Raw genomic sequence first — 21,725 nt, 5'->3', positions numbered from 1 at the left:
ATGCTTCTTTGCAAGCTTTCGGGTACAAATACCCTTTGAGGAAGCATCTGCAGTTGATCTGTGCTCTTCCTGGATGGAATATAAAAGAAGGCAGAAGCCAGTATGCATGCGAGAAAGCCAGTCAGTGAAAATGTAAATTGAGGTGGTCAGTGGGGGAGAGGTACCTGGGGAGTCAGCTGTCAGGTAGGTTGTAATGTGTAATAAATCCAATGTCTATATTTAGTCCATTATTTTTTGTATCCAGCGGATGGATGAAGTGAAGTTCGTAGGCTTGTCTATGAAAGGTGTTTTGTAAATTCCCGTTGAGGATCAGAACTGAGAGATTGGAGAGAGAGAGTAGTTTTCTTGTGAGAAATGTGCCCCCACAGGTAGTAGGGTATTCTTGTCTTTAACAGATTTCCAGTGTGCATTCATTCTCTGGTGCACAGGTGTTGTTTGATCTCTCCCGCATATTTTCCATCCAGGCGTTTAGTGCGGTGGCTGAGATGTATTACATTTCTGGAGGTGTAGGTGTAAGATCCGGGAATGCTAATGGCCCTGTTGTGGGGTGTAGTAACTGTGGGGGTGGTGGAGATGCTGGCAGGTTTTACATTTCTTGTCATGGCATGGTCTGGATCTGGTTGGTGTGCTTTGGGCCATAGGAAGTTTGCTTCTGGTGATGAGGTTGGCAAGGCTCTGGTGATGAGGTTCGGTGCTTGTTAAAGGCTAGGATGGGTGAGTCTGGGAAGATCTTTTCAAAAATTGGGTCTTCTAGTATGGGTTGCAATTGTTTGAGGGTTGGCCATGTAGGTTCCAGGGAGGGATGATATGTCCTAACCAGTGGTGTGCAGTTCATGGGGGTTTTCTTTCTGCAGTTCTTCACATGGTATCCAGGTGGCTCTTTCAAAAGTGTGATCTCTCTCTCTGGAGGAGCGTCCTTGTTGAGTGAAAGCCCCTCTGAGATCTGTGAGGTGATGATCCCAGGTGTTCTCCTCAGTGCAAATCCAGTGATATTGGAGGGTTTGGCTTAATATTACAGCTTTCTTGGTGTGTTTAAGGGTGATTGCTGGTTCTGTATAGGTCTGTGGGTTTCTTGTATATGGTGGTCTGTATTTTACCATTCTGGATAGTGAGCATTGTGTCTAAAAAGAAAATGTTGAATGGAGTGTTCAAAAGTTAGTCTGATAGAGGGGTGATGATTGTTGAATTTCTGATGGAAATCACTCAGAGATTGCAGGTTTTCAGTCCAAATGATGGTGTCATCAATATATCTTAAGTATAGAAAAGGTTTGATGGTGCAGTCCTTGAGGAATTCTTCTCCCAGTTGGGTTAGATCCACTCTACCGTTGGCCGCAAATATGTGATGCTGAATCTGAGTCCAAAAGGATGGCTGCAGGTTGCCATTCACAACCATGCAATGTAGCCAGCTGACCTTTTGCACCAGGTACGCATTGCCGTGTCCGCTGTCACCACGATGATGATGGTGATAAATGGACATGGGAATTCTGTCTGTGCACCTTTGCACGGAGCTGGTAGCGTCAGTCGAGCACGCTGCTGTTGCCTCACCAGCCTGTGACTGAAACCTTCCATGTCAGGTGTGCTTCAGTTCAAATCCCCCATCTCAACAGGATTATTCCTTTTCTGCTCACACCTGATGCCTGCAGAGCCTTCAGAGACCTGCCGCAGGTGGTTTTAGTTAGTGATGCCTTTTTGGTTTTCTTCCCTGCAGAAAATACCTTTTGTAGTGGCGACCACGTGTCATGGCACAGCCCTTTGGACAACAGCGAGTCTCGAATCCAGCATATGCTGCTGACCGAAGATCCACAGATGCAACCAGTGCAAACGCCCTTTGGGGTTGTTACCTTCCTCCAGGTAAGGCAAAGGAATGGCTGGTCGAGCTGCCATCCCTTGGGAGCTGAGGCTGGCATCACATGCATGCATGCATTCTTCCCTGATGAACAATACAAAGTCTTGCAGCTTTTCTGTGTAATACTGTTCCAGTGATTCTCTCTCCCTTCTGCTTTGCTGATCCAGGGGTTTTGTCATGGACTCATTTCCCTAGAGAGCTTAGATGGGGACTGAATGGGAGCTTCACTGCTCTTTCTTTTAACTTTAAGAGTGTCATCACCCCCGTCAGTTCCCAGGTGTGGCTTTTTTGTGTTTAACAGAAAGGGAGTTTGACTCTCAAAAATGCAGCTGGGAGTTGAATAAACTGCAATATAGGTATATTGTCAAATGCATTTTGGCAAACCAGCAGGGGAAAAGAAATCTTCTGAGAAATACACTTCCTTAAAGTGCACTTGGGCTTGAAATTGTATCTGACCTGCCACGGAGGCATCGGTAGGTGGCTCCCTAGTGAAGCTTGTCTTAGGAGTCGAGCTGGGAACAGGAGCCGGTCTTCCTCTGTTCAGGGCTGTGGTGGTTGGATTTTAGTCTGCAGACTTGGCACAGGGACTTCCGAGGGGTCATTTGAGTTTTCCATCTAACAGCCTACTGTTAGGGAAAGCATTTGTGTCCTTTGCAGAAGGAGCTGTTAAAAGCCTCTCCCTTGAGACCTAGTCCCAGTTCTCATGTCTTTGGGCCCCTTTGCATCTTAAACACAGATCGTTTTGACTTTTTTTTAAATTAGATGCATAGCTATTGCCCAGCATCAGGATATCCTCCCTGAGCCGTGCCAGTAAAAGCCAACCGCCGCTCAGATCCATCAGATACTCTGGCTTTCCCACGCTCCAGGGAGGTGCTTCTGCTGTGGGGGGGAAGTGCAGGCTTCTGGGCTCCGACTTGCTCCCTCCCATCTGTCCCAGGTCTTTTTAGTAACGAGGGATCGTGGATGGGATCAAGGGAGGCTCCGAGCTGACCCTCCTGGCTGGTTTGCTGCTCTGCCCTGGCTGCCGTACCTCAGGACCTGGCTCCAGCACCCCTTAATTCCACACCCCCCATCCTCTAATCTCATTCCTGAGAAAACATATTTTTCCTGTTTTCCCTTTGTTTGTATGGCATGTTGTTGTCAGGGTTTCATTTTGATCCATGGCAATAAACTGTCACAAAAGCAGAGGGAGGCATGGGTAGGAAATAAACTGATGTACAGCAGCTTGGTTCTTGTAGCAGGGAGAGGCCTGGGGAAGCCGTGGGAGGGAGGACATGGGCCAGTTCAGGCTGTATTTGGAGGGGGAATGTGCGTGGGGCGCTGCTCTGTACTGGCCAGTCAAGAGAAAGCTTGCTCTGCTGGGGCACACAAAGTACCGTCCAGGCCAGCAGTGCTCGTTATTGACTTGGATTGCTATCAGCATTGCTACTTACTTAGAGCTAAGGCAGAACAGGCTGTGCTTCCTATCTGTATTTTCATCGAATGCAGGTTTCTCGACTTTTTTTGTGCCGGGACCCTTTTGTAAACATCAATGGCCAGTCCTGATCCAGTGCCCTTCACTCCTGACCCACTGCCCCACACCCCCAGACCCCAGGTCCTCAATGTATGGGGCAAGGGGTGGGTGGGTGTGGGACTTGGGGGGGCCCCAAGCAGCCCCTTGCAGGCTGGAGCTCTGCCAGCCTGCAAGGGAAAACCACAGTTCCCCACATTTTTCTCCTTTAAGGAAGAATCCATTTTTAAAGTTTGTTTGCAACCCTTTTGTATATTCTTGCAACCCACTTCTGGGTCGTGAGCCACGGGTTAAGAAACAATGACCTAACGCACTTCTGAGCTTTCTCTTTTTCTTGTAAAGCACTGAGTATACCCTTGATAAAAGAAAGCACAGAGCACAGTGAGCCTGTGGGATTTGCTGGCTCAAGATACCTTGGCCAAGATCCATGGCATCCCAGAAAGATGGGATACTTGCAGAGGAAGTGAGCATGCATTGCTAAATACTGCTCAAATAACTTTCTGTCCAGCGGGGCACAGAGCCGACTACTTCAGGGAGCAAAGTCGGGCTCTAGCAGGGGCCAGCACCTTCCCTAGTGCAGGGGTTATATGCTAATGGTCCATTAAAGGGTATCTCGCTTTTTCTTGTACAGTGGCTGACACTGGCTGCTGTCAGGCTAGCCTCTAATGTAACTCAGCACATCCATTCCTGTGTTGGGAGGCAAACGTATTCCACTTTCCTGATGGAGGGAGATACCTCCCAGCCACGAGGAACACACTGCGTGGCAATCGCAGTGCCAGCCAAGATTTCACCAGCCAGCAAGCTGAATCTCCCACAGGCTTCTGAAGGCCAGAGCATTTCTTTATGACAGCGGGTCCTTTCGCCTAGCTGCTGTTACTAAACCAAATGAGCTGACAGGCTTGTACAGCGGAGTCCATGCTCCTCTGTCCGCTCTCAGTGTTGGAGTGGTGGTTAAATACGCGAGGGTCTCAGCTACCTCCAGCTCATCTGGCACTTGGTGCATTGGTGCCTGTTGCAGTGTTTGGTCCATTTGTTCTGGTTTCAGATTGTCGGGGTTTGCACGGAGGAGCTGCACGCAGCCCAGCAGTGGAACGGACAAGGGATCTTGGAGCTTCTTCGGACTGTGCCTGTGTAAGTACAGCGCCTCTAGCAGGCATCTCATGCCACTGACCTTGAATGCCGACGGCTCCAAGCAGCCTTGCAGAAATGCCTCCTGATAGGGAACAGTGCTGTCATTTATTTTGATTAGCAGTGACTCATTGATTAAGCTTATTTAAGTGCGTGTTTTTGCAGGAGATGGGAATTCAGCACAATTCCATTCTCACGCATGGGGCCTTCGATGGCAAATTAGTGTGTGAGAGAATCCACTCGTCCAGGACGGAAGAGAACAAGATCTTAAAATTTGATTTCCTTCCTCTTTCTGCCTACAGCCTTTATTCATTAGGTTTTCCTAAAACAGCCAAGTTAATTGTTATTGAGGGGACCTCTCCACACTGAACAGTATGGAATAAGGGAGGGGGCTGATTTTGTTCAGTTACTAGTAAAGTTTGGATGGCGTCTTGGTAAGTAATCCAACAAGTCAGAGCAGATGGGCTAATTCATGCCGGGAGGAAGACTTGTTTGCCTGATGAAATCAATTCTGCTAATTTGCTTCTTGCCAAAACAGAATCAGTGTTGGACCAGGGAAGAGGTGGCTTTATGCACTATATGATATGATAATGCTTTGCAAACTATTAACAATCCAGTGGCAGCTCTACAAATTATTTTCTTGTTGGGATACAGGAAATGTGTGATGTAAACGCTTTGGTCGTATTTCTGGAGAAGGGCACTGCAGTGTTATGAGAGATCCAAGTGTTGTACGATGAAGAACTTTAATGCCTGCTCCCGGGCTCAAGGTTGCATTCCTTCAGCTGCTCCAGTCCCCGCAGAGTAGTTGATTTTCACTGGGGGTATTATGAACAGTCCAGAATTAGACTGATAGATCTCAGCCCAAACCTTTCCCCTCTGAGCAGGCATGGACAGTCCTCAAAGCCAACCCTGAGAAGGGAGGTAAAGACTTTCTCCTGGGACCCCAAGACACTGTGCACTGCCTCCGACTCCCAGAAGTCTCTATGGAGCTGGCTTCGTTCTCTTTGTTAAAGCCTCAGACAAAACAAAGGAAGCAGAGCTCTCATGCCAGCTGTCCTAGAACAGGCATTTCTTTCAACTGCATCTCCAAGAGCAGGGGAAAGTGTTTCAAAGGCAAAGCTGCATTGACTAAGCTGCTAATCATGAATCATGTTAGAGGCCTGTAGTATTTCGAGTGAGAAATTGCCCTCAATAACAGTTTTGCAGCTAGCAGGTAATCATTGCCAGACTCCAAGTGATGTGTTAAGCCAGTGATTATCCGTGCTTATTAGAAAAAAAAAATACTCATTTGTACTCTTTGAGCCTGGAATGCTTATGTGGGGCAAGCATAATGCAAGGAATATCCCAGGCAAGGAAGGGGATGATGGGCAGAAAAACCAGAATATCTCATGAGCAAACGAAAGTTTCTGTGGCAGTTCAGTGAACAGGGTCAATTTTTTCTGTAAAATGAAAAACAGAGATCTAAGACCATCTCGGACCACCTGTGTCTGTTAGGATCCCAAGTGAAAATCAGTGTTTCTCTTTGCAATAAGGTTTCTCCCATCACCGCCACTAGAAAATGTGTTGACCCTTGCAAAGATAACAAAAGTGAAGGCTGCTCTGACCCAGGCAAACTGCTGGAAGTGCTTGTTGTAGGGGCCTGAGCCATCAGCAGGATGGTCAAGCTGTAAACATTTGACCCGGGTCAAATCAGGATTAGCACAGTCATTTACACACATCACGCTTCCAGACTGCATTGCTGGTCCGTCCCCGGCAGGGGGCGACCAAGAGCAGGCAGCCTGGGCCCAATCCTAGGAACCGTACCAATGTCCCAGGGAAAACTTAGTACCTTTCATCCAGCATACTTCAGAGGGATTTGAAGTGGTCCAGTGGTCATGTATATCTCTACAATCCCGGCACAAAAGGCTTTCTCCTGGGACAAATGCCATGTCTGTTCATAACTTCATTGTGATACCGAACATGGCACTTTGCTGAACTCAGGCCAGAATTATGAAGGAATTTGGGCATGGAAAGATCCCCCTAAATACCTATGTGCATCTTTAGGCATTTAAATACCTTCTTAAATTTGAACCGTGACCTTGACCGCCTTCAAATTTAGTTCAGTCTGCCCTCTGACATTCAACCTGGCTAACAAGGTTCTCCTAACAAGGATAAACAGCAACTCAGGCCTGCATGGGCTCATCCACATATGCATGGTCTTCCTGAAATGTGCTGTAGTCCTGAATTTTTGCACAAATTCAGCAAGATTTAACAATGTAGACAAGACTGAATTAAGTTTTCCTTTACGCTGTGAGGTTGGGCAGTGTTGGACACCAACTAGGTCTTGTGTCACGGTGGACTTTCAGCATGTAATTGGGGATTTAAAGGATGACTGGATGCTCTGGGCTGTATAAGCTTTCCCAGGCAGAGAGGCCTCTAGCTGACTGTTTAAAAAATAAACTTTCTGTCTTGTGCTTCCTTCTGGGGGCTTTACTGTTGAGTAATGGTGGGGGAATAGCTGGCGAGTGCAAGGGACATACTTCTTTGGTTCTCTGCCTTTCTTTTAGAGCTGGAGGCCCTTGGCTAATAACAGATATGCGAAGAGGAGAGACTATATTTGAGATCGATCCACACCTGCAAGTATGTCTTTAGTTAATAAAATGTCATCCCTTTGTTGCAACCAGAGGTGCCAAAGTAAAAGAGCCCCTCCACACCCAATATTTTCTGAAACTGTTGACATGAACTGTTCACATTAGTCTCATGGTGAGTCTCATAGTTGAGGATAATCTCAGTTATTCTCACTAATGATCCTGGAAGAGAATGTAATTAGATGGGCCCATTCAAGATCACTGTACACTTTTAAGTTACACTTTGGAGTTTCCATCTCAGCAACGGCTGCACTTCATCCAGGAAAGAGTTGATGCCTCTTTCCAAATATTATTGCAAAATGCGTGGGGACATTTCCCTACATGCAAGTTACTGCAGGTATGTTTATTTCTAGGTCAGTGTTTTCAAATCTGCTTTTTGCTTCCATGTGCTCAGGGACAGCAGGGTCTGATGGGAAGGGGGGAAAGAAGCTGGGGGAGGGCAGAAGGTAAGGCGGCTACCTTATTTATTTTCCCTGCTATAGCAGTGGGAAGGGGACAAATTCAAGGCAAAGCTCCAATTTTTCAGGTTCTATATCTGAAAAATTTTAACAAATTTATAAATTTTCCATATGTAGAATCTAATTATTGGGGGGTTGTCTTATACTCAGGGTCATTGTGTACTCAAGTAAATACAGTATTTTCTTGTGGCCAATGCATCTCTCCCGTTGTCCAAAACACCTGTTCAGTTGTCAGTGATTCCTCACAGTCTAGGGTAATCACTTCAGTGGGTAAAGTATAAATGAGTATTAATGGCTGTTTAGTACCTTTTAGTGTATGTACGCATATTTGTAAAACAGCCCCCTGCTGCCCTGCCCCGCACTCCTTGGCATGTCTGTTAAAAACCACCTTAAAAACCTGTCAGAAAAATAGCTCCATAGGATTAATAAATTGTTGCATCTTGTGTTTGGCGCATGGCTGATGTCTAACAATGAGTGCAGCGCTACCCAGAGGTTTGGAAAGACTCACTTGTTCAACTAAATTTACGGCACGTGTGGAGGGCCGCGGTGAAATGAACTGACAAGGGGTCCAGGCAGGACAGACTAATTCGACACGTCTTGCAGCCAGGGCCTGGGGCTACTGGATGAGCTGGGGTGGACTTCAGTTTCACACCTTTTCTAGACATGTGGCATCCCCAGCAGCTCAGCACCCTCTTAGCTCCCAGGTAGAGCATTCATTCAGGACTGGCTTGATGCAGTGAGAGGTAGATCCCACGGCCACTGCCCTCTTTTTCCCTTGGGTTCTTCAACGATTGCAGGCGTGAGACGTAGTAGCAGGGCTCTACCTTTGTATTGTCTCTGTTGTCTCACTACAGCTGACAAGAGCTGATGCTTTCACCCCTTTAGAAGCTGGGGTGTAAATCAGGTTTTACCACTTGGCATTTTGGGACAAAACTTTTCCTTGCTCGGGGGTGCCCCCGATGCCCGCTTGTGTCAGCTCAGATATTCTCAGTTAAAGGTCAGTTCATTTTACTGCCTGCTAAGCTGACCGAAGAAGCTCGCACCTTTTCCTCACCAGCACATCACGCTCTATCAGGATGCGGCTCTGCTTTGTTCAGTGCAGGTCTTCTGAGCCTGGAAAATGTTTTATGTCCCGGGTTTATCCCTGGCCCACATGGCAGCAGCAGAGGTGATGATCGGGGGGTTCCCCTTCCTGTATTTGCACCTGCAGAAAGGGGGAGAGTCTCACCTGCTTTGGGGACGTAAAGAACGTCCCTGGGGCCTCCCACACTGGTGGGCTGGGGTGGAGGAGGCTGGGATCTGGGGTGCAGCTACCCATGCAGCAGGGGTGGCTGCTCCTGCACCTCCCTCTGCCAGATCCTGGATCTGCCCCTGTCCTCAGGTCGTCAGTGCAAAGCATTCTGGGACCTCGCAACACCAGCAGAAATGTGGTACACTTGAAGGGGGAGCACAGCGTAGGTAATACAGGCCAAAACAGAACAGAAATACTGAGGGTTGTTTCCGTGAGTTCAGAACCAGTTTTTTAAATCACCACGCAGCACTGATAATGCAGAACATGTGCATACACACAAACACCACGGTGTTTCCACTGAAGTCTGACTGCAACACGCTGCAGAGCATGCAGTGCCCAAGCTTTCTTGAACCAGCCGGCTGGAGCAAGAAGTCCGCTGAAACAGTAGCCAAAGCTGACTTCTCCTCCCCTCTTTGAGCTAGAGACCAGGAAGCAAGATTCAGAACTCACAGTAGAGGTGATATCTTTTATTAGACCAACTAGATTTTTGCACAAAAAAAAAATAGAATTCTTTAATTGCAAAATTAAAGGAAGAAATGAAAGGAAGAAAGATTCATGCTTGCACTCAATAGCAGCTCTCCATCCCTGGATCTCAGTTGTTTAGTGCAACAGCATCGCCTAGTGGTAAAAGCTCGAATTTCCAACCAAAGCAAGTTGTTTTCTTCACACTGCAGGCCTGCTTTTAAGGTTCACTGCAGTCAGGGGCTGAACATGGCTAGCAATAAACATGCCTGTCCTGGGAAAAATGTGCTGTTAAGAAATTTTCGGTGGCATATTGGCATCTATTAACAGACGCAGCTAAAAGTCAAGTGTAAGCACACCCCCTCAGTAATCACACACATAGCAGTGAGCGGTGTGCTGGCAAATTCGAACTCCACGGGATAAAGCTCACTTATTTGCAGTTAATGGGAATGTCTTGCAAAACTACTGATAGCATCACACCCAAATTTACTTCTTATCACTGTACTGATTTATGAGAAAAGGCTGAAAGATCCCCATCAGCGTTACTTAGTCAGGTGAAGAGTTGACCGAAGGGGGATTTGGTAACTGTCTTCAAATCCTGGAAGGGCACTTATGTACAGAATGAACGTGGGTTTTTCTCTGTGACTGTAGGGGACAGAACTAGGAACAATGGCCTCAAGCTGCAGCAAAGGAAATTGAGGTTGGAAATTAGAAGGAACTTTCTGACTATGAGGGTGGCCAAGCATCTGGAGAAGTGGTGAAATCTCCATTCTTGGAAGGTTTCAAGGGCACTTTGAACAGATGCTTTGCTGGGAGGGTCCTGCCTTGAGCAGATAACCTTGTGAGGTCCCTTCCAGCCCTATTTTTGTACAATCAATGAAGTTAGTCTTCATTGATTAGTTTAGTGATTAGTTTAGTGATTAGTTTAGTGATTAGTTAGTTTAGAGTTGAATGAAGAATAGGAGCGGTCTAGCCAGTTTGCAGATAGTATCTGTACTGATTCATCTCATGCCTCAGGTCTTGAGAAGCCTGGAAGGGAATTACGACATTAGTTACCAAGGAGTTTATGTGGGCAATGGAGCTGTTCTGTTAGGTGGATTGCAAGACTTTTGCTTCCTCCAGCACCTTGCATTCAAGCCACACCAAAAAAAGTCTTGGCTCTTTGGGTCTTTTCAAGCAGGAGAGAGTCGATAAAGGGATTGAAACAGATGGTTCGAACCTGAGTGGAGTGAGTGCCAAGTGTGCCTGGGATGACCTTAGCCGGCCTCCGGAGGATGATGAAGACAGTCGGAGCATTTGCATTGGAACGCAGCCACGACGGCTGTCCGGGAAAGGTAGGAGGGACTTGACTGAGTCACTGTCAGCTTCCCCGCGCCTCTGAAGAATGTGGTTGGCCTGGCCTTGCATCTAAATTTGGATGAGAACCATGCCCAAGGAATCTTAGGATTCCTCACAAATAGTCAGATGCAGAGAGGGTCCTAAATGAGCCTGGGGCAGAGAGGCTCCCAGTTTCACATATTTCCATTTCAGAGCCCATACCGGCATGAACTGAAACCAGAAAGGCTCCCCAGCCACCCACAAGGCAAGACACCTGCATCTCCACCCCCAGGCCCAGGTCTGATTATCATGTAATGTTCCAGATATTGGGTGGCAGCTTGGGCTGACGTTGCTGTCACAACAGCTCACCTCAGCTGATCCCCGTCAATGAGGGGTTCTGCAGAAGAGATGGAGAACAAGCGAATTCCTCCTCCTACCAAGATCCCGTCTCAGGTTTCACTGTTGGCATGAGATGGGGATGTTGCACCATGAATGTGTATAATTTAAATGCGGTGCCTTTCACATCCAAGTAGGTTAAAGTATAATTTGAAGGAAGTCTCATTTATGGATGTTGTGATTAAAAGGAAGTGGTGAAGGTTTCTATAGAAGTGATCACTGCTTTCTTCCTCCCCGGAAATCTCCCATCCAGTAGTGGGAGTGAGTATGCTGATATTCTAAACTGCAGCAAGTCACAAGAAACAAAACCCCAAGGATTCTCTACATTTGGGTTCTAGGCCAGGGGTTTTCAACCTCTGGCCCACACGTCTGGCCTGCAGTGCCACGTCATCCAGACCACAGGACTCCTCACAAGTTTGGAAATTTGGCAGTGTGTGGTCAGGGAGCAAGTGGCCCAGCTCCCCTGCTGCCAAATCGCCAGACCCACAAGGAGCCCCAGGCCCTGAACAATGAATCCAGCACCAGGACTGGCCAGGGGCAGACCTGGGGGATGTCAGGGATGAAAGGGGGACCCAGTGCCAGATCCCCAGGGTCCAGTCCCAACATGCAGAGCAGGGAGGAGGCAGTGCCAGGGCCCAATCTGCTCCACAGATGGGTCCCATGCCACTCATTTAGCCCACGGGGCCAAAAGATTGAGCCCCACTGTTCTAGGTCAGTAGACCTAAGGGGCCCTTAGGTGACCAGATGGAAATAGACTATCCCCCTTAGATGACCGGACAGAAATAGAAGGTCACCCCAGTTGCCCTCCAGCCCACTGCCACAACATTTCAATATAGGAAAACTCTCCAACTCCTGTATTTAGGATACGCTCCAGTTGATTCTGAAAGGCCGTCTGGAGAGGATTTCATTTTAATTTCTGCTGTTTGAAAAAACAAATAGGGGCAGCTTTTAAGGAAAGCTTAGATGGAAATACTGAAAAAATGGAAAAGTGAAAGGGCTTCATGTGGATGCAGGGGTGAAGTTAGACCCAAAACTTGAGCTGGAGGATCAGGTCTTGCCCTCGGTAGCAACTCACTTTGGTTCCTTCTCTACTTGGATCCCATTCCCAGGAGTATTCGGGATTAATTGGCAGGTTTAACAAAGCCAAAGGCAGAAATTGGGGGAGTCTTCCCACATTGATCTGATAAAGACATACACTTCCATTGCGCCAGCTGGCAAGGGAAGCTCTTGGCAATGAAGGCTAGATGCATCTTTACATCAAGGGACTTGGAAAGATGCTGAAGCAGCAAACACCCTCTTTCCTTTTGAAGGGGACAAATGAAATACTGGACTGCTCAGCCTCACCTTCTCCAGGTGACTCACTACCAAGGGCTCCATCCCTCCTTACCTGGAAGTTTGGATATAACAGGCAGGAAGTGGGGCAGGGTGCTCCAAAATAGTTTTGAGGGTAAAATGACCTCTGAATCCTGAAAAACACTCATCTGCACCCACTTATAGATGAAATGGTAGCTTCATAAAAGCCAGCTTTAGCCAATATTGATGCCACAGGTTCTTCTCGGTAGCAGGTGTCTGTGGTGTTCCTGTCTGCACTAAATCATGTTAAAATTCTCTTTTTGCAGACACCGAGCAAATCAGGGAGACTTTGCGGAGAGGGCTTGAGATTAACAGCAAACCCGTCCTACCTCCAATAAATGCACAAAGACAGAATGGGCTGAACCATGACCGAGCACCGTAAGTTTTATCCTGGCTTCAGGTATGGGGCGAAAAGGGAGAGAAGGGGTGTGGTGAGCTGCCGAACTTGAGAGTAGGGGAAAGGTAACAGCGAGTGCTTGCATTGTGCAAACACAGAGGTGATTTAATGGGATAATTGGCAAGAGGAATATTAGGCAAAGCTTCCTAATAAGGAAATCTCTTGGACTGTGGGGTGATGTCCCAAAAGCATCATTGCTTGAAGGGGATTTTGAGCTTTGACTTGAGGGGGAAAACACTGGAGGAGATATTGTGGGGAAGTCAGCTAGAACGAGTGAGATGGACTGAAAGGTCTGGTAGATCTCTCTCTCCCAAACCTCTGATTTGGGGGAGCGGACAGAAAAATTACCTCCAAGGTCACATACACAGGTTTCCATCACCTTGAACCTTGGACTCCATTTTCAGTTACTGTTATTGTTTCATTTACTGGAAGAAAGCACTGCAGGAAGACCGTTCGGCAGTGCCGACAAGCCTGTTAGCACCAGACCTGACATACCTTGGATGATTCTGCTTGGGCGGTCTCGTTTTTGGGACTCGGTGCACGTGAGCTGTCAGAGGGACGGCCTTCTGGAGAAGCCAGCAAAGCTTGCAATGCTGGAAGGGGATTATCATTGAAAGAGGATGTGCTTTGCTGCCCTCTTTCCATTTTGTTGCTCCCTTTTTGTTCCCTTCTCCCCTGTGAGCCGTTGTGCCTTTGTGTTCCCTGAGTAGGAGTCAGCAGGAAATCTTACCCTGCCCAGAGCTGCCCATACAATTCCTTTCACCTCCACCTCCTGCGAGCTGCTGCCGTTCCTGTATCGTTTCGTTCCCAACTCAACCATCGCTCAGAAAACCTTTCCCAGGACTGGGCTGTAACCCTTTCCTGTCCTTCTTGCTTTCTTTTTGTGTCAAGCCATGTTTCTTGGATTTTGGCTGTAACTATTTTGGGTCAGTGTGTCATCTTCTGCAATGCACCATACTGACTGATGAGGCTATATTTATATTAGCATGAAACAGAGGTGGGCCTTTGCTCCCTTTAAAAGAAAAAGCCACTGGAGAGTTTTCATTGCTTTAAAGACCAAGTCAGTTAGGTGGGCCAAGTCAGGTAAGGGCCCTAGCATCATTCATAACATCCAACAAAGTAGGTTGTTGCCTATGAAAGCTCTTGCCTCTCTGAACCAGTTAGTCTCTAAGGTGCCACCCTGCCCTAACTTCTGCCTTTATTACTTTAAATATATTCTTATATATATTGCCTTATTAATATTAATTCTGACCACTTGTTGTATGTTGAGAAACATTTCACTGCATGAAGATTGGTTCCACTGGGCACGGGTGGGGAAGGGCTACATATAGAATAAGGAGCCCTGACTCTCAACAAGGAGAATCACATCTGCCTCTTGCAAGGCTCAGGTTTGTCAAGTGTCTTCTTGCATCAGACACCTACATGCTCATGTCTTGTACAGTTGCTTAGGAGTGTCTTGCTACCACTTGCTAATTATTACTACAATTACATGCATGGTACAACCCATCTTCAAAATTGTTTAGGGACATTGGAAATATCTGAGGTGGCATCAGACTGAGGGAACAATTGACGTGTGAGCACTGAGGTTGGATGCACCCTCAGCAAGTTTGCAGATGACACCAAGCTGCGGGGAGTAGTAGATACGCTGGAGGGCAGGGCTAGGATTCAGAGAGACCTCGACTATTTGGAGGATTGAACTGAAAGAAATCTCATGAAGTTCAATAAGGAGATGTGCAAAGTCCTGCACTTAGGACAGAATAAGCCAGTGCACCAGTACAGGCTGGGGACCGACTGGCTAAGCAGCAGGTCTGCAGAGAGGGATCAGGGGATAACAGGGGACTAGAAGCTGAACAGGAGCCGGCAGTGTGCTGTTGTTGCCAAGAAGGCTAATGACATCCTGGGCTGCATTGGTAGGAGCGTCGCCAGCAGATGGAGGGAAGTGATTCCATTTGGCAATGGGGAGGCCACATCTCTGTCCAGTTGTGGGCCCCCCACTACAGAAAGGATGTGGACAAATTGGAGAGAGTCCAGTGGAGGGCAACAAAAATGGTTCAGGGGCTGAGGGAACTGGGCTTATTAGGTCAACAGAAGAGAAGACTGAGGGGGACTGAATAACAGCCCTCACCTCCCTGCAGGGGAGCTGCACAGAGGCTGGAGCTGGGCTGTTCTCAGTGGGGGCAGGTGGCAGGACAAGGAGCAATGGGCTCAGGCTGCAGCAAGGGAAGTTGAGGTTGGATATTAGGAAAAACTTTCTCACCGGGGGGGTAGTAAAGCAATGAAACAGGCTACCCAGAGAAGTGGTGGAGTCTCCATCCTTGGAGGATTTGAAGACCCAGCTAAACAAAGCCGTGGCTGGGATGATGTAGTTGGGGATGGCCCGGCTTTGAGCAGGGGGTTGGACTGGATGTGACCTCCTGAGGTCCCGTCACACCCTCATCTTCTACAATTCTGTGACATCTTAGATGTTAGTAACAGCTGCACGTTCCCTGCCTTCTCCCTACTGTTTGGAAGCAGCTAAAATGTATGTTTGTCCATGCTCTCAGTTACACAGCAATATCTGATGGGCATTGTGCATAGTGGGACAGTGCATCAAGTTGTCCACAGGACATTTTCCCAGCATGGATAAGGCAGCACCAAACAGCCTTATTTTTACCTGAACTTTCTCTTGCTGAAGTCTGAGCAAGGTTAGAAAGAGCTCGAGCGTGATTCAGGCCAGTGGTTGCCATTGTGATCACTGATGATAAAGTATAGGTTCCATTTTTGCGTGGACAAGGCCAATTATTCACTCTTCATGCAAGGCTCTTAAGTGAGAAGGATTAGGATGTGAAAGGAACAAAGTATGATACAGGTACCGCTGTTTTATAGGGCTGATTAGTGACTCTTGGGTCAAGTCTCAGTCACTAGGGCACTAGCTTTGAACCTGGGAGGACGTGCCTCATCTCCTGTTCCACCATAGACCCATTGTGATCCAAGACAAATCTCATATCCTGTTGGCCTCAGTTTAGAAGCTATAAAATGGGGATAACAGTATTGCCCTTCTTCCCAGGCATGTTATGAAGTTAGAATCATTGAAGCTTATGAGGTGCTCGGTGATGGGAGTCAGACTTGGGTGTAATCATATCCCACACGGTATATACCAGGCTGTAAAATACCAAATCTGTGATATTTTTTGAAAGCCTTGTGAGTATCTCTGTTGCACCAGGGATTGTCTTCAACAATTTGACAGAAGCGCTCTGTCTCCTCTGGCAAATTGTTCCGCATCCACTTTGCTTGCTGAAGTCCACAGAATTTTAGATCATAAAATTTGCACCCAGCTGACAGTAGAATATTAAAATCCCACACCAAATCTAATGGCTCTGTGCAGTAAAAGGAATGTGCTGTTTATTTTTCAGGACTCACAATTACTGACTTTCCTTCCTGTTAGCTCCCTGCCCCACACTCGCACACACATGTGCACACTTGCTCTCTCTTCCATCAGGGTTTAAATCAAGCAGTGCATTCAAAAAGTCTGACAGCCTTCTAGTTTTCTGGTATTTCTGTGCATAAAACCATAGGGAAGGGGTATACTCCTTACCAGTTTTGCTAGCCTTGCACCATTGCAATTGAAGCACTCGGACTGAAAACCTCTGGTGGCATTAGGGTGCCCAGCACAGCCTTCAACAAAGCCTGTACGTAACTTTCCTTTCTTTTTATGTGTCCTTATGACAAGGTATTCAGCAGAATTCACAGATTTGTTGGAATTTGACAGGGCTGCCACGAGCGCTTCTGCTGTGGCCTCAATCTTGCAGCTGCTGGGCTGTCAACCATATGCCTTCACACCTGTGCCACTGCAGCCCCTCGTACATAACTAGGAACATGTGAGTAATCCCACTGACTTAACTGGGAACATATGAGTAATCCCACTGACTTTAATTCTGGTCAGTTCGTCCCTAAATCCTAAAAATGTTCCATAAGGAAAAAGCTGCTTTCTCTCTAATGCCTTCAGTCAGGTTGGAGTGTTAACTAGCTCTGATGATCCAGGCAAAATGCAAGAGGTAAAGGTGGGAGGTCGGTAGTATCTTTTATTGCGCCAGCTGTAGTGTTGCGAGAGATGTCAGACAAGCTTTTAGGTACAGAGTGCCCTTCCTCCTGTCTGAGAAAGAAGCAGATACAACCTGAGCTAAAATACTGAGTAGAACGATGACTTTTGTTTAAACTCTTCAAGGCAGCTGTAGCACTGCAGTAATTATTCCTAGTCATTACTCTAGACTAGGTTGTTCCTTTTTTTTCTTGAGGATGTAAAGGAAAGCACTTCAACTGCTTAACACTGTGTCACACGTCTTTCTCAAAGTGATTGTTAGTTCAGGGCACATGTGCTCATTAAATTAGATCATCTGCCATATACAAAACAGCTCCTCTGTTAATTCGTGAAACTCAGACTCATTTTGATTTATTTCTTCATATGGATTACAGCAACCGAATGACAGAACAACCTATAAACAATCTATAGACAACCTATAAGCAACGGTGCTAAGGGATAAGGTTAGAGCGACCGTTTTAGATCTGATATCCATGGCAAAACATCATCAGTAGCCTGGTGCAGGTCTTCGATGCAGCCATTCAAATGATAAATGAGACATTCCTCTGTAATGTGTGCTTTAGTTTGCGTTTCACCACACTCACACTTGGGGTCTTCCATAAAATTCAATTTATGTAGCAGGTAGTTACATGTACCTTGTCCAGTACAAACGCTGTTCAGTGTTGTCCAGCTCTGCCTTGGTGAAGCAAAGCCAGGAGATTTAGATGTGGGGTCCATGATGAGAAGTGTATTAATGATGTCAGTTGTGTTCCATTGCTGGATCCATTTTTCCTTAATGTCAAAGTTTTCATCATTTAGCTCTTTCCAGCACTCCAAAATAGCCTCCTTGACTTAAGCCTTGGCCTAGGGAGGTCATTAAGTCCCTCAAAAATTAGTAGTGAATTGAATGTAAGCAGTTTTTTGTAGACTCTTAAAATATGCTGCTTACACTGAAGATCAGGAGGAGGGATATGAGGTGGAACAGACAACCAGGGAACAGGAGTGGATCTGCAAGAACCTGTTATGGGTCTCATTGTTTCATTCAATTGAGAATCAGTCAGGCAGGTGTTTGGGGCACACTACTCAGCTACTAATCATTTCAGCCATAGGTAGTATAATACCCTGGAAAAGTACTTGGAAAAATGAGGCATGTATGAATAGCTGTGTAACTTGTGGTGGTGTAGTATTTGTTTGATGGGACCCACAGCATGGGAGGTGCTTTCCAGATGGGCGAGAAGGCATGGCCCCTGGCCCAGGATGTTTGCAGTGTAAGCTACAAGGAGCCTGTCCATTTGCCAGATGCAGCTAACTTCTGTTGGTGCAGTGCTGTTGCAGCAAAACGCCAGAGCTTCAGACTAAACACTGTCACTGTTTATATCTTCACGGGCTGGAGAGGAGTGCTCCAGCTCCAGATGTCAGAGATCAGGGGCACTTGGGAAAGTCTGGCTTTGTGCACTATTTAATTTCTCAATGTCATAAATCCTGGGACAGGAAACATTAACAGTGCCCAGCAATTAATCCTCACACCATCCCCCGGAGAAAGGTGAGGAGACCTTCTGGGCCACCAGCACATGTTAACTGAATCATGAGATAGGATCTGAAGAATTTTATCTTGGATCCCCAACACTACTTGTCCTGCCATGCCAGATGCTCAAGAACTGATTTTGGGGATCTGGGTTAATAATCGTCACATCCCATCGCGCATCTGCTGGTGTTTGAGGAACTGGCACCAGGGAGCAGATCCCTGATGCTGGTCTGTGTGTGCATCCAGACCTTTAAAAGGTACATGTACAGCTTAGCTGCATCCACGTGCCTTCAACTTGCTGGTGTCAGGGGAGTCTGGGATTGGGAAGCTGCTCCGCAATCCTGGGCTCTTCATGGGAAGATTAAATAGGCTTGTGGGCAGGTCAGCACCACGGAGCAGCTCCAAGCTGGAATCCGCAGGTGCCCTTTAAACTAACATGCTGCACATTCAAATTAAAGCATGAGACAAACCAGTCACAAAGATGTTCTACGTATAATGTGGAACGAGTTTGGTTTGCCATTTTTATCATGTGATATGTTGGTTGTATGAGTGGCAAGGAACATGTTAATTGTGTGATAAATGTTAGTGGCTGCCAGGGGTCATAGGCGAGGAAGCTGCAGGTAACCAGGTTGTCGCAATTTCCAGTAGGGGCCAGGATTGGGACATAGGTGTTTCTAACTGCTAGTCTTTCTCTTCCCCCACCTATTGCTCTAGAGTCTAGACCATGGGTTCCCAAAGTGTAGGCTGTTGGACAGTGCAGCCTGCAAGCACCTTGGTGCAGCCTGCCACCCTGGACTGCCCCTTTGAAATGGCTTTCCAGGAGCAAAACTTAGGGAACCCCTGCTCTAGACCACGCACCTTCACCAAAGGCAAGACAGTGAACATTGCACTGGAGGAACTGAGGAAATCAAGCCCAAGGGGCAGGCTGTAAATCCAGAGATGCTGATGCGAGTTTTTGGATGAGCAAAGGTTGCATTTGCCCAGAATGGCTACTCCTTGCTGTGCCAGTTCTTTGGTAAGGCACACCCATGTTCCCTGGGATCTGCCCCTGGGTTCCAGCGAAGTTTTTAAGAGCTCATTGTGTCCTCTTGGCACTGCTTTCCTTTGACAGGATACAATTCTGTCCCACTTCTAAGCATGATTCATGGCTTCCTTCAAATAGTTGCAAGTTGCTGTTTGAGGATGAAGAGGTTTGCAAGAGGATGGAGCTGGGCTTTTCGTAGTGGGGGCAGATGGGAGGACAAGGAGCAATGGGCTCAAGCTGCAGCAAGAGAGGTTTAGGTTGGATATTAGGAAAAACTCTCACTAGGAGGGTGGTGAAGCACTGGGATGAGTTACCCAGAGAGGTGGTGGACTCTCCATCCATGGTGGTTTTGAAGACCTAGGTAGACAAAGCCGTGCCTGGGACAGTGTAGTTGGGCTGGCTGGTCCTGCTTGGAGCAGGGGGCTGGACTAGATGTGACCTCTGAGGTCCCTTCCAGCCCTCACTTTCTATGATAAACAGTTGCTACAGCCACACGTACTTGGAGAGCGCATTCCTGCTGCAGTGCCTTTGACTTTAAAAAGCAGTTCGCTCAAGCATTTCCTAATTCATTAAATTTAGTAACTCTCGCCAGGGCTCCCACTCACCACTGTGAATTAATGAGCTCTATCTCAGGTACTTCTGAGGCAGCTTTTCCCATAGTATCAGAGCACAGGATTTGCAGTGATGGTACACAGCATCGACTGGGCTCTTTGCTTCCCCGAGTGATTCTAGCTGTCACTTACTGCTTGCACTTGGTTCACATTTGAGGGACTGTTATTTTCATCGCTATTTTCTTGTCTTCAGCAGCCGCTGCCAAACATTTGTGCAAGGTGGAGCCTTGCCGAGTTCTCTGAAACAGTCCAGTTCTGGCTTCGCTTTCCAATTCTGCAATAATTAAGCAATAAGGCTCCAATCCAGTCTTGCTTATTGAGGCAAACTCCCGTTGAGTGCAGTGGGAGACTTGCCCAAGTCAGGAATGTTGAACAGGCAAGAGGCAGGTGCATTTTTGGGTGAGTTAATACACTTCAGGGGTGTGTTATGAGGCATGAGGTTGTAGGTCAAGTGCCTAGCGAATGCCTGGAAATGCACTGCCTGTCACTGTCACTGATCTAAGACGTTTCCCTTCTCCGAGGCTCCATCCGTGTGAGAATCTGTAAGGGCTCTGCCAACATGGCTGTAATCCTCGTGGCGCGCCTGCGTGGGAAGGGAGTGTTGTCTCCTTTTTACAGGCTGCTGTACAGCGCTGAGGATCCCGCAGAGAGTCGCTGGCAGAACCAGGAATACTGCTGAGATCTCTCCATTCCGGGCCAGGGCTAGATGCAGGAGGATCTAGCACCCGCAGAGGGTTAGCACAACTATAACGCCTCTTTCCAAGGGGGTTTGTAGGTGGGAGAAAAGTGGTTGTCACTTATCCTATACACGGTTGACGTTTTCAGGACCCCTTTGTTCAAGGGCCTGTAGAAACACATGCACACAGAGCAGATCATCATTGCAGTTAACTGAGACTGTTGTCTGCAAGGGGTAGCCTGGCGTGAGAGCAAGTGCCGTCACACCCTCCTGATTTCTGCCCTTGTCCAGGTGCGTCTGACTGTACTTCTTTGTTCTGGTGCTGTAGGATTGTCATCTTTGTGGGGGACAGGGACAGTTGTGGGGAGGGCATTGGAGAATTGCTGGCTCTCAAGTAACCTTTGCCTTTGTCCTCACTGTGAAGAAGGCAACTTCCACCCTAAAACAGCAAGTTCTCTAACCTCCATGCACAGGCTGAAAGCACCTCCATCCCAGGATCCAGGGTTTCTCTTGGTGGTAGATAGAGGCAATCAGGATAGAAATCAGCTACGTGGTGCAGCAGAGGCATAGCCAGCATGAGTCGATCTTCTTCTGAGCAGCTTCCAGTGCAGGTAGAGATTGAGAGAGGCTGAAGAGGGAAATGGGAGCCCAGAGAGCCAAATTGGCTTTCCCAAGGTCTGGCTGTACATCCGTGTCAGCTAGGAGTAAAATGTGAAGGCCAAATTCAGCGGTCTGCCCACTAGATCATGCTGTCGGATCTTTAAAAAGCAAGCAAGCTGTTGCGACCTAACCAGCCTGGTTTCTCTCGAAACCTATAAAACAACTGCCATCAGGACAGCTTGAGAAAATGTTGCTCTAAACATGACTTGTCTTATAAGGAAGGGAAGTCCAAACTTTGCGCAACCAGTGATTGCATTGGCAGTTCTCCAGGAGCCCCGCGGGCTGCTGCTTAATTGGCATCAAACGAAGCAGATTGCAGCCACCTTCATCTGTAATGCAGAGAGGGGGCCCCGGGAGACTACAGGTTCCAGCGTGCGGCTGCTCGGA

The 21,725-nt window shown here is 47.4% G+C and overlaps 1 protein-coding gene across 4 annotated transcripts in view; it reads left to right on the top strand.

Annotated features, from left to right (window-relative positions):
* SUFU (SUFU negative regulator of hedgehog signaling) overlaps nt 1–21,725 on the top strand; it is a 127,292-nt gene that overhangs the window by 78,746 nt on the left and 26,821 nt on the right. For 3 of the 4 annotated variants that reach the window (XM_090057542.1, XM_090057540.1, XM_090057543.1), the window contains exons 4-8: nt 1,709–1,851; nt 4,402–4,487; nt 7,031–7,103; nt 10,500–10,656; nt 12,655–12,766. In XM_090057542.1, coding sequence (XP_089913668.1) covers nt 1,709–1,851; nt 4,402–4,487; nt 7,031–7,103; nt 10,500–10,656; nt 12,655–12,766 — 571 coding nt within the window. The remainder of the gene's footprint in view (nt 1–1,708; nt 1,852–4,401; nt 4,488–7,030; nt 7,104–10,499; nt 10,657–12,654; nt 12,767–21,725) is intronic. The other variant, XM_090057541.1, reaches the window with a different exon arrangement.

The sequence above is a fragment of the Crocodylus siamensis genome, chromosome 7, assembly GCF_052110815.1.
Source record: "Crocodylus siamensis isolate JL-2025a chromosome 7, ASM5211081v1, whole genome shotgun sequence".
NCBI classification, from domain to species: Eukaryota; Metazoa; Chordata; order Crocodylia; family Crocodylidae; genus Crocodylus; species Crocodylus siamensis.
The sequence above is the reverse complement of the archived record's forward strand: the minus strand, read 5'-3'. Positions and strand labels throughout refer to the sequence as shown.